Source organism: Pseudopodoces humilis, chromosome 8, assembly GCF_049639895.1.
Source record: "Pseudopodoces humilis isolate 2021_Gansu_Grassland_sample_001 chromosome 8, ASM4963989v1, whole genome shotgun sequence".
NCBI classification, from domain to species: Eukaryota; Metazoa; Chordata; class Aves; order Passeriformes; family Paridae; genus Pseudopodoces; species Pseudopodoces humilis.
Window position 1 is genome coordinate 22,400,286 of NC_142207.1, and position 13,431 is coordinate 22,413,716.

Here is a 13,431-nt window from a genome sequence, read left to right on the forward strand (position 1 = left end):
CATGCACATTGGACACAATGATCTCCCAAGGCGCGCTGTGGAGCGTTCACGTCCTTTTGGCTGATGGTGATTAGGAAAGAACCAGTGTGTCACATACTGCAGGCTAGCAACTGTCGAGTTTTTATGACCATCACTGCAGATGAGAAGTTTGTACAAAAGGGTCTATTCAGTCTCTGTTTCAGAATTTCAAACAAACACAAGCAGCAAACCTAGGGCAACTATTTCTCTACACTACAAAAGTGTCAGGCTGCCATTTCCCACAAAGGTTTACTTGGTTTTGGTGGAAAAAAGTCAGCTTTGTTACTCCCATGAAGAGCAGAATGGGTAATGCGGACTGACCCCCCCTCTACACGCCTGTAAATTTGGGAGGGTGAGGAAAGTGGGATACGATGTAGCCTTTTCCAACCCAGAAAGTGGAGGAAAAGTTCTAGCTCCTTCTCTGAGGCCTGAGAAGAGGAAAAACACGATTAAGGGTAGAAGGAGCAGAGACAGGTTCTTCTCACGGTGGACAGGATGTGAAGGCATAGGGGGGAACTCACACATTTGGGGACAAACAGCCCAAACTGTGCCCTGCAACTCTCAGTTGGGCACACGGTGGAAGAGAGCATGTGGAAAAAGTGAAGGGTTCCCAAGATCAGACACTAAAAAAACCCCAAATCCAGAACACCTGAAAGTCCCACCAGAGCCACAATGGCACGTGCACTGCTAGCACACTATTTTTGTGATGCCAGCACACTCCAGCAGGTCTCAGTGCACCAAAGCCAACATGCAGGACCACCAGTCCCGTGTCACCCTGGGGCCATGGTGGTGCTGCAGGGACACAATGCACTGGATGGCATTTCCTGGGAGCTACTGGAATTTTCTTTCTGAGCAGCTGTGACAAATCAGGCTGGCAGTACAGGGGCTGGTGGGGAAAGTTATGCAAATGTATGAGGGGTTACTGCTCCACTGGGGAGAAAGTCCTATTTCAGACCTGCTAGAGTGACAGCTATAGCAGAATACTGTCAAGTGGACAATAAATAACATTGACAACATCTTCAACCTTAAAATGTACGTTTACAGGAATCCTACAGAGAACATTTCCATAATTCTCCTTAAAGTATGTTTTTGTCTGTTTTTCCTTACTTTTTGTCAAGTTCTGATTGCATGTTTAAAAGAAATCTAGCCGTCCCATTCTGAACCCATAAATCACTCCCTAGGAGCACTCAGGACTGCCCCAAAGAGTTTTCTCCCCGAACCAGAGGTTCATCTCACTACAGCTTCACAAGCCAGGGCTTGCCCCATGTGAGGCTTCTGCAGGGCAGGCTGAACACTGAGCCCAGCTCCTCTCCCCAGAGCAGAAGGTACATCCTCCACTGTCTCCTTCTTCCACAAAGCCCCCCAGCAGAGAAAGCCCAAGCACCCTGCACTGCAGCACGACCTCTGCTTCACACACAACTCACAGCCTCAGCAACACAAGCTTTTTGACAAAACCCAAAATGTGCAGATCCCATTCTTTCAACAAAAAACAAATAATAGGCACTTCAATCTTATATTTATTTAGCTCCTTATTTACTACCCACATACTACTGAAATAAATTTATAAATTTATTATTATTAATAATAATTTTTCTCTAAACAAAAGTTGCTTTCGTATATCACTACTTTGAGGTAGAAGGCTGCAATACAGACATAAACACTTGTTTCTTGACATTCATGTTTTGAATACATGTATATATTATGATGCTTATATCTTTTCCTTTTCACTCACAGCAACAGGTTTCCTTCAGAGAAAGCAGAGGTAGCACAAGTAGACACTGGAATCACCTTAACAGTAGAGTTTATGAAGGCCATACATAGAAATTGATTTTTTAATTATTTTTTGGCTGGGGTTTTTGTGTGCCCCGAGCTTGTTGCAGGGACAGAACACACACAGTGTGGCAGCAGAGAAAGCAGGGGTAGGTGAGTTACACTGAAGCAACCAAGCAGGCTGTTATATGCACAGGCAGATTATGATAGGATGTGTGTGCTATAGTCTATTTCTCATACATGTAAAGTGTTTGCAGTTTAAATTTGAAAGAATAAACCCACAAAACTACTAACACAATTTGTCTTAGAAACTAAATTTACTCTGTCAGGGATTTTGCCCAGACTAAACCAATAGCTGATGCCACCCTGAGCAGACAATGAAAGAGTGTAATAAAGAACCTACACAGGTCTGCAATTACAAATATTTTTGTACATAATATAGGCTAGATAATGTTTTGCTTGGATGACCCAGGCCCATAAATCCCAAATTGATCTAGAAAACAAGTGTGCATCCAGGGAATTTTTTTCATTCAAAAGAGCCCAGAGCCTAAGTTAATACTGTATAGAAGCACAGTCACTCACAAGCTCATGTGTGGGAACAGCCCTTTCAGCACAGCCTCGTTCTCACCAGCTGATGAAGGAATTAAAAATAAAAAAAAAAAAATAAAAAAAAATTGCTGGATATAACATGGGTGAATCCATCAGGATATTTCTCTCCAGTCTCTCAGTGACATCTGCAAGAAAGACACGCTGCCTTGTGCTGGGAACATACTCTACCACATGCACACACGCAGAAATTATGATGTTGTGAAATTGCACTAGCATTACATTTTTTCAGGATTTTACAGCTTAACAGAAATGCTGCTTGGTGATCAGCCTTAAAGTGGAGCAAGGATGGCACCCAGTGGCCAAACAGATTCATCTCAGAAAAACGTGTCTCCCACTCTTTAGAGAATTTTACTTGCAAAAAGGCTCTAGCTCTAATATCAACTCGTTGGAAATATCAAAAGCCTTTAAAGGACACTGCCTTCTTCCTTTGGGGGACATTTTCTTGCTGTAAAATATTGAAAAAAGAAGGCCTGTAGAAATATAGCCATTAATAATTTAAAATCAAGACAAGCAAACATTTGTGACAAACAACTGCTTGTAGCTGGAACACTGCATAAAGGCAGAAATAAACAAAGAAAAAAATTTTTTTTCCATTTGTAGGGTATATTCTAAGGGAAAAAATATCCTGTTTTTAAATTCAGTACAACTAAGTTTTTAATTTTAAAATTAACATTGATATTATCAATGCAAACTAGAAGGTTTCTATCTAAGTAAAGTTTGGTGCAAAGCAACTTGATTTTTTAACCAGAAAATTCCTAGTTATAATTCTCAGCCTGATGGGGCTACAGAAGAAATCAAGCACAGATAAATAAGTAATAATTTAAAATGTATACTATTATGCCATTTTTATAGATTTCTTAGAAAATTTCTTTATTTCATGGGTTAAAATAAACACTACAATGATCTTTCTGGAGCAGTTGGGAATGCAGGTCTCAGAAGAGTCAGCTATCACATACAGGGCCAGCCCAAGGGATGTCTTATCAGCTGTGTGGGGAATAATTTGCTCCTCATTGGTGGCAAAAGAACCATGATAAAGTCACACTGAGGAACTCCTAAATTACCATCTTTCACTGAAGTACCTTTTAAATTATGCTGGCCCACTTCCAGTGCATGAGTCTTTGCAAGATAAACTTTTCTTCCTGTTTGAAAATGTTTGCAAATAGAAATTTTTAAGTCTGCCACTGACTGAAGTACACTACTTTATTATTTGACAAATGTTAGTATTTTTTTCTTTTTTAATCATCCATCAGATATCCCTCTGGCTTGAATGGCAATTTAAATGTATTCCATGCCTTTCCACTTTTTGCATGGATGCTGGTTAAATAGCAGCAATGTTGAATTCTGTTTCTTCCTTGATGTTTTCCATCTGACAAGGGATTCTTATGGACCATGATGACTGATCAGACTGAAGGACAGACAACAGGTCTGTTGGGTAATAAATCATCCCATCTTCACTTGGGAGCAATGCTGTGCTCCAGCAATTGCTTTTTCTAACTTGTTTTCCTAAGCATTTTCAAGACCTGGACCAATTGTGGTTTTGCATATGGAAACAGATGCAACAAACACAAGCTTTCCCATGTGAATAACAAAAATCCAGTATCTGAGAGCAGCATAGGAGCAGCATGCTTTTTTCAGTATGGACAAATTAATAATCCTAAGTGCTTTATTAGTCCTCTGCTGAAAGTGTCTGTTGTTTAAGTATCGCTGTATTACTGTGCGTAATTACTAAGAAACTGAAAAACAGCCGCTATTAAAGGCAGTAAGTCAGTAATATTTTTCAACTCCTTGGAATGTTTTTTTAAGTACTGTAAATATTAGAGTATAAAAGAAATAATTAGAATTATTTAGATCAATTGAAACCTATTTCAGCATTGGAGAAGGCTTTTTAAAGCAACTAGTACAAAGCCTGTTTTGATCATGCACATATTTTAATTTTCTGTTTTTTTAATTTATTAAAGTTCTTTAATTTTTAAGTTATTTAATGAGGAGATTTAAGCTCTGGTACAACTATGAAGTAGCTTATTTGGAAATAGTCATTTATTATTTAGTATTTCTTGTTACTGTGTGTCTTTACAGTTAGAATATAAATGTTGATTTTTCTTTTTTCTTTTTAAATCATAACACTTAAGATCCCTTCTTTTTAACCTACAGTGTAAATGAATCCAAATATTATTGTGCATAGCATAAACATGTTGAAATAAATATATTTTGCTTTTGCATATTAAAAAAATTCCACAGAAGTTCCTTATTGTCTTCTGCAATCCCTTGCTCTGAAGCAGTCCAGACCAGAATCTATTCCTTGCTGAAAGAAGACTATCCCTTTTAAAAATTCATTTAAAGACTTGTGCTAAACTCATAAATTAACAGAAAAAGTTGTCTGGGCATGGGTATATGATTAAAATTGTGGGCTTTATCTAGCTTCCAGGCCCCAGGCTTCTTTCTGAATTTGACCTTAACTCTCCCAAATCATATACAATTTTCCTCAAGAGAAAGGTTTATTTTAAAATAGGATTTACGTATCTCCTACACTAGAAAATAAACTGGTTTTGTGCAGGCTTATATAAATGCAATACAGTTGCATCACACAAATTTGTTGCAGTCTGAAGGTAGAATTGTTGAGACCTTTCACAGATGTTTTAATATTTCTGTGCCCACTTTGCAAATGGGAAACCAAAACACGAAGCAGTGCCCTGCCCTGCTCAGATGATTTGGCACCACAAAGGCAAGGAACTTGCTCCATCAGACTGCAAATATTCAGAGGGCAGATCTGTCCTCACAACCACTGCAGCCTCCCCAGAACTCCTCCAGAGCCAACAGGCAGGGCTGGCTGGACCCAAGAGGGCAGCTTGAGCCTCACCAGGCTGAAGTACTCCTTGTGAACCTTCCCTCCACAACATCCTGGAAAATTCATATTCCATTTGCCCTGGAGGGAAGGTAATATTTCACTCTGGGAGCTCTATGTTTTCACCTGAAAAAATAAATATGGCCATTTTAGAAATTTTACAAGAGAAATCCCCCGGTGACCTTTTGCAGCTGTTTTATCTCATCCTGGTTACCTATGAAGCCGATAAACTCAAATGATGAGATTTTAATAAAACTGAATGTTTAAAAGTTTTTGAAACCAAGTTCAGAATTCTCACTAGCTTTTTCAATTTCCTTGAATTAGGTTAGGCACTGTAATATGGCACCAGTCCAGCAGGACAGCTCCACAAGCAACTCCTGAAAGGTGCCTCTCATGTCTCTGACATGCAGAATTTATCTGACTATTTCTGGTAAGACACCTCATGGAAGGAAATAAGCAAAACTTCTCAGGGAATACTATTTGAACTGAAAAAACCATATCCCCCGGTGCACTCTTTTCTGCTTTGGTGAGCTGCATGTTGGAGGTTCCCTGACCTAGAGAAGACCAGCCTCAATTTACCTATTTACCTTTTCTTTCTGCTAATTCCTCATTTTAACTCATTAACATCTACACTGATAGGGCATATAGATTAACTACAAGTTTGCTGAAGAGAGATTCTTAATCAGATTAAAATCTCCACCCTAATTTCATTTAATGTATCTAAATCCAGACATTTTAAGAGAAAACACCATGAACAATCTTTCCCTACTCCACTTTTCCCTGTTCACTGAAATTGGAAAAAAATTGAACCACAGAGCACTTGTCTGAAGTCAGATGACAGCCTCACATTTCAGAAACCAGTATAAACACTCACTATTTTATCACTGTTTATTATTTTCAGTGTATGCAATGTGTTCTTGACTTCTTATTTCCATGACAACTGAAGACATGGGCACATGTCAAAGCATACAAAACAACATAATGCAATAAAGACCTTGATTTTATGAACTATGAAACTCTTAATGTGGTGCTTTAGTTCTCCTCTTACGTGGGCAGTGGATGTGGAAAAGCAGAGAAATAAACTGTGTTTTACACCTTGTGATCATGTACCTTTCTCAAAAGGGACAAAGGGAGCACAGTTCATTATCAACACTCAAGCCCTGGTTACCCTCAAAGTTTTTCTTTAGTTTTTATGCAATTGTTGCTGTGCCCAGTGGAACCTGAGCAGCTGGAACAGCACTAGGGAGAAGCTCAGTGCCAGCCAAAGGGAGTGTGTGAGCAGCCTTGGAGGCCAATCTGGACATTCCCGTAGTGCGGGAAGCGCTCGGCGTTTCCCCCCGCGCGTGGCTGGGCGCACAGCTCGCCGTGCTGCTGCTGCAGTGCGAGTTGGGAAACACAGGTACCAAACTGATGCACACAGCAGTGCCACAGAAAGCAGCAGCGCATAACCCCCCCATATTCTATGGCAGTATTTCATAAATGGTCCAAAACAAAGGCCAAATTGCCTTTCTGGAGTTTCATTACTGATGAAGACTATGAAGTAATTACTATAAACTACTAAAAATGTTTAATTACAAGCTTATAAAAGTAATTAAAGTAGTTCTAAATTGAAAGATGACATCACTGCAGAGAATAACATAGCAGAGGAATGCTTTCCCTGTTGTTTCAAATATTGAAGATAAAATCAGTACAAAAATTGAATTTTTTTCATTGTGCTGCCCATTGTTATACATTTAAGGCATGAAAAACAAATGTTCAACCATACATAACTCACTCCAAGTATCAAATTCACATAGATCCATTATCTTGCGTGAATTCAACTGTTTACATTGTCATATACAATAGCAGTCTTAAAAGTTGTTTCTTTTTTTTGGTTCAGCTCTTTCATCATTCAGTAGTTAAAGAGTGTTTTGAAGAAAGAGACAAAAGCCTCCCTGTGTGAAGGTAGATCTTAAATAGCCACAACTGAGGCTACAAAACGGAGAAATTGTTATTCATGCTACATTTTGAACTGAAGGTTCTGTAAAGCAGGTGATACATTATTTTCCATTGTGTATCTCTCCTCTGTGCTGTTTGACCTAAAAAAGGGAATCTCTCCCAGGGCTATAAATAATGCATCATAGTCATTAAATATTGATCTTGCTTATACCATTGACAGCTGCGCAATTAGGCTTGCTGCTTAAAAATAGCTTCTTGTACATTGCCCATAATGGGACAGCGTTTACATATTCTCTTTGGAAACTACATTGGTTAAATTTAAAGGTGATGTGTGTTTGTGGGGCTGCTTGCTAAGTCACAGGACTTGTTCATTACTGTCTCATAAATCAGTAACTCTTGCTATAAATATCCTATCCTGGACACAATTCTGCGCTCTTTACTCATGTATCTATATTTGTCTAACACATAACTATATTTAGGCTTGCAAAACCCAAATTTCAGTAAGAAAAAACCTGGCACTATAGCACAATGCTATAGGATAACTTGAATCTCAGATTAATCAGATTTCAAGTGCCTTATCTATTCCAATGACACAAATGCTTATAGCACTAGCACACAACAGAAATGACAGAATAGTCTTTTAAGTCTAAAATACAAGGGAAAACTGAGTTGCCACAGTTTTTAAAAGCATAGCTATTTCTAACTTCTTTGAAAATAAGATTAATATTTATATGATTCAATGGTGCATTACTTTAGCTTATCCAGCCAAAATTCAGTTTGAATTCAGCATAGTTATGTAGATGCAAGAGAGCAGAAGCACTGTGATAAATCAGGCCGAAGATTTCAGACATTCTAAGAGAAATTTGCACTCCGAGTAATTTTTTGTTTGTTTGTTTTACTTGCAAGTGCCCATGAAAAGTATAGTTTAGTTTTTCTTTCTGTATCTGAAGGAATGGTATCAGAAATCTACCTATCACAGTAATATAGCACATATCAGAGAACCTAAAAAAGTATGCAGTTTATGCATGAATTTAACAGTATATTTAATTAAAATATTTTTGAAGCCATCATAATCTAAACCTGAAAATCTAAAAAAATCTAAAAACATTTTAGTAGCCAGTTGTACAACATGGTACATTTTCATACCCTCATGTTTTATCGTTCCATACTGTGAACTTAGTTCTGTATCTTTCCAGCTCCTCCAGCAATAATGCTTTGCACTTTTTCCCAGATAAACATCTGGAGAAAGGTTTAATATCTTAGGGGTTTCTTATCAAGGTGGAGCTTGCTTCATTAATTCTTAGATGGGATTATAAGAAACAGAAATAAACGTTATTTATTTTACAGAACCTGTTCACAGTGATTATGCTTAATTCTTAAAAAGATACCAGATATATCTGTGAATTTGTATGTTTGTTAATTCATCCACTAACAGTAAGAAATTATTGATGAAATTTCAAATAAAGAAATCAACTTTAACTGCTCTTGCTAGGCTTTCTATAGTGCAATAAAATAATTCACTGGTAAAAGCCAGAGGAAAAATAAACTTCAAGTACACTTGCAATTTTTCACTTTTTATCAGAATATTCTTGAGATCCTAAGCAAATAAAAATTAATGAAAAAACATTTTATGAAGACTATAAAAAACAAGATTACAACGAGGGAAAGAAAAATCTTGTACTACAAGAGCATGTAATTATTTCCAAGATCTTGGGGTCCGGTTACAGCATGTTTGGGATAATATGTTGAGAAGCTGTCAACTCCAGTGTATTGTCACTGCAAAGTCATTAATTACTGCTGGTTGCTGTGTCAGTCAGGAGCCAGTAGTGATCTCCTGGCACTGGTCTCATTTAGATGTTCCTGTCTGTGTGTGTGTGTCTCTGCTCTGACTGAAGCAGGACATGGGGTAAATCGTAACAGACATTTGCTCTGACATCTGCCAATAAATCACCACACAGACAGGGGACACTTTTAGCCCCAAACACCCCCAGAGGGAGGGATGGTTTATTAGCCAGTCAAGTCTAGAAGATGACCCTAATATAACAAAGGGCTTATACAAAATATAACGATATAACAAACAGGGGAAAGAGCAGTGATTTCAGGGTAGGATGCCTCTGGAGACCTCAGCAGGGAGGCCAGCTGTAAGCAGGGAGATGGGAGCAATTTCATCCCACAGATGGATGGCCCTCTCTGGGGTGAGCTCTGTGTCACAGGCCCACAAGACATGCTGGTTGTCTCTGGGTTTTTGTTCTTTTGTTTTGTTTACATCCAGTGGTGTAAAAGCATTAACAAAGACTACTTGAAAGTAATTTTGTCAGGAATTGAAAGTGAGACAACTGGACATAAATATAGAAAAGGGACAATTTTTCTGAAAAATAGCCTGACTTTAAGCATAACTTGGTTGTGTTCCTTATTTTCTAATCTATGTTCTTTATAAGAAATGTATCTTTTGGAGTTATGTCTTTTGGAATTATTAATGAATAAATGCTTTTTATTTCCTTTTACTTTATTATTGGCCATTAAATGGATAGTCACATGCCTTCAAGGTAAATGGATAACAAAAAGACATTTCTTACTTGGTATATTAATGAAGTCACCTGGGAAAACAAGTAGAATAGCTTCTCATCACAGCAGCATCTGAGTCCAAAGAGTAACATAGCAAGCTGTCATTTCAGCTACAAAGACTATGAAGGAGAGCTGTCCTTCAGTGGCTGACAGCAATCAACTATGGCCCTCTGGTACATACAAAGATACTGGTGGAATCCTGAGAGTCATAGAAAGTATATTACAGGTGCATATTCTAAGGTAAATAGAAATACAAAAACAAAGCAGAAAATTGATGGTCCTTTATTCTATCCCTTCCTTTCTTCTTTCTCAAGTTCTTTTTGCCAAACACTGAATACAACTTACTGTGCACACAAAAGTATTTCCTGTAGTGTTGGATGATCTTCCAGCATGCTGATTCCAGCAATACTTCAGTAATCTCATCTTCAGCATACACAAGTGTGGGTAATCATACCAGTAACTACAGGGGAGGGAGGACATTACACCCCTATCACCAGGTATCAATACAGATACCAGGCACAGCCATCATTTGGGCAATAATCTACAAACTAATTAACCAGCAAGAGCTGCCCTTCCTCAGCCCAGATCACTCAGCAGTATCAGCTCCATGCCAGCCATGTGTTCCCCCTTTCACCACAGCCATCCCCGTGGTGCAGAAAGCAGGTTGCAGCCTGACAGCCAAGTGCCAAAATAACCACCCAAAAGCTATTTTTCAGCCAGACAGATGCTAGGGCTCTAGAGCAGGGAATGCCAGCAATGTGGGGTCACAACAGTCCAGATCTCCTTCCCAGACCTCTCTACAGTCTCTGATACACTGTGGGTCCAAGAGACCAACAGTGATAACCCACCATGAGAGCCCCCCAAACAGGTTTGAAGAGCCCTCTACTTGCATTGCCTCCTCACAGCCAAGGGAAGCATCACCAAATTTCCCAAGTGCCTCCTCAAGCAGGAAAAGACAAACAGTCTATCACAAAAGTGGCTCTGGAGTGCTGGCAGTGATGAAAGCTCAAGGTCACTGTTCCCCCACTTTCTAGGCCATGGCAAGGCAGGATTCAGTAAGAACATGTAATTATTCGTCCCTACCAATGCTACCCTCAGAACACATCACTTTCACATTCTGCCAAGGCTGCTTACAGGAATTGGAAGATCCCTCACCTTCCTGTCCAGCCTTCTGAGCTTATGCACAATCAGGATAGTGAATGCTCCACTTTTCTAGTAAACACAGGGCAGCTTCCATGCTATAATAAAGTCTCAAGTTCCTTTCTTTTGCTCTAGTCTCTCTCTCATCTCCTATGTGGTATGACTTCCCTGTGATGGTTCCTGGTGAGGAGGCCACCAAACCCACACTGACATGCAGTGCCAGTAGCTGGTGTTGGGACAATGGGACTTTGCTGCTGTGCACCCACCACGGCAGCTCCTTATCCTCTGAAAGAAACTTTCCACCTCCCTGCTTAACAGCCTTACATGTAATATATCCATTGTAAATAATTTTTTATTAAGATTTTCTGCTTATGATGTGAAACTTCTCTCATATAATCTAGACAAATATTAGTTTACTGTTACAGTTTCAGAAATAAGTATATTAAAACCTTAAAGCTTACCTTGAATTTATCAACTTCTGCCTTCGAACATGTTGCATGATAAGACAACACCTGCCCCAGAACAAAAGATAAAAGCCATTTTTGTACACTTGACAAGTAGCAATATCAGGGCTCTGTACTGCAGTCTAATCAATTATGTTTAAAGCAAATTTAATTAGCATTTGTGTAATAATTCAGTTCTGATTGACAGCATGTAATAGCTAATTACAGGTTATCAGGCATACATTTGGCAGTTACACTGCCAGGAGTTTTATAGGGAATAATGAACAGTAAGTAATTCAATATTATGAGAATTCCTACATTGTTCTCCTGAAGTTCTACAATCAAAAGAGAAAGAATTTAATGCAAAAATAACAGTAGATTTACAGACTTTTAATAATGCCTTTTGCTATACTGAAAAGCTTTAATGCCTATACCAGTGGCACATCGCTGCATCCAAATACCAGCACCTCTGTGCTGCATCTGGAATTCCCTTCAATACATTCTGGAGATGGCAGCATCAAATAAAATGTACAAAGTACTGCACACCTGCTCTAATTACCTCTTAGTATGCAGCCATTTCTCTGTAGTGTGTTCTGTCCTTGTGGGCTAACAGTGAACAAGCACTGCAGAAGGCCAGGGAGCCTTGGCTCTGGACCCACCATGGTCTGTCTGGCTGTGCATGGGATGAGCTGCTGGTCCAGGAGTGAGCTCCCAGAGCCAGAGCACTCCCAGCAAGGACAGCTCCTCCTGCCCACACCTGACCTGCTGATGTGCTAAAGCTTTGGTACAGACTTCTCACTTTGAAATCATTTTCATCTATGAATGTCTCTGTTATTCACACAAACACCTAAACTGTGTCTCACAGGGCTTTGATTTGCAATACTTCATGGCAGTAAGTCCCAATATGTATTTACTCTTATCAGTTTTAGAGATGCCACCTTTTACAGTAACAGGGATTCATTCCTGCTCTGTAAAAGAATAAATAACATAAACTCATTTGTTCTGTACCCCGTTTTACTTTGTATGATTATACATCATGTCCTTTCTCAAATAGTATCTATTTTTCCATCTAACCATATTGCAACTTCTCTCAGAAATTGGTAAGATTAGTCAAATTACTTCTTCTGCTATGACAGATTACACTTAATACCAAAATTCTCATCAAGCTTCTTCTTGATCTATGTTCATTATATCCCTCTATATTTTTACAGTCTTCCTTAGTATTTATTATTCTAATATTTAAATAATTTGCAAATTTTGTGTCCCTAGTATAAAAAAAGTATTTAGCCTCGCTTGGAATCATGGCAACATTTCTGATCATTTATTTATGCTTTGCTCATCTATTTATTAGTCAGTCTTATCAGAATACCATATGAAAACCTGTATCAGGATATATGGATACAATAATAATACAATAATATTATTATGATATATACAAGTTCATTCATTTTACATCTGATATCAATGTAATTTTCAAGTGCCATTCATTACCATTATAGCTAAATACCTAAACACTAATGAAGTGTTTAACTAAGTATTCTATTAGTGAAAATCCAGTCTTTCATCTCATACCATTCTAGTGTTCAGCACTTTTCTCCTGCATCTTCCATCACTTTATGCAAATGTTATCAAAAGCTGTTTCCCATTTTTAGAAAGAATTACTCTTCATGGAAGAATAATGGCTATTTATCAATTCTATACTCTATATGAAAGCTATATGGTTATTAGTCTTTTTTTAGATCAAAGAAGGAAGCTGTAATTTAAACCAAAAAAATTTGATTTTCTTTTATTTCAGCAGCAACTAACAAACTTCTGTGTCAAGTTTTATCCCTATATATCTGTGTGTGACATCTAGCACTGCTTGTTTTTCTTACCAGGAGGAGCATTCATTCTAAGGTATCATATTGCACAAATTCTGGGATGTATGAAGGCTTGCACTAATTCATGGCTATGGCATGTAAAGTACAAGGGATCTTGCAAGAGACCTGGACAAGTAAGCTTTTAACTTTTCCTCCTACATGGATAGATATATACAAATAATAAAGAAAGCTGCTTATGCTTAGAATTTCTAACACTGATTGTCTTACGGACTTTGGAAAGCTTTAA

At 38.3% G+C, this 13,431-nt stretch overlaps 1 protein-coding gene across 1 annotated transcript in view; it reads right to left on the minus strand.

Moving 5' to 3' along the window:
- Positions 1–13,431, minus strand: part of PDE11A (phosphodiesterase 11A) — a 106,392-nt gene that overhangs the window by 41,364 nt on the left and 51,597 nt on the right. Inside the window, exon 10 of the mRNA XM_005520010.2 lies at positions 11,344–11,394. Coding sequence (XP_005520067.1) covers positions 11,344–11,394 — 51 coding nt within the window. The remainder of the gene's footprint in view (positions 1–11,343; positions 11,395–13,431) is intronic.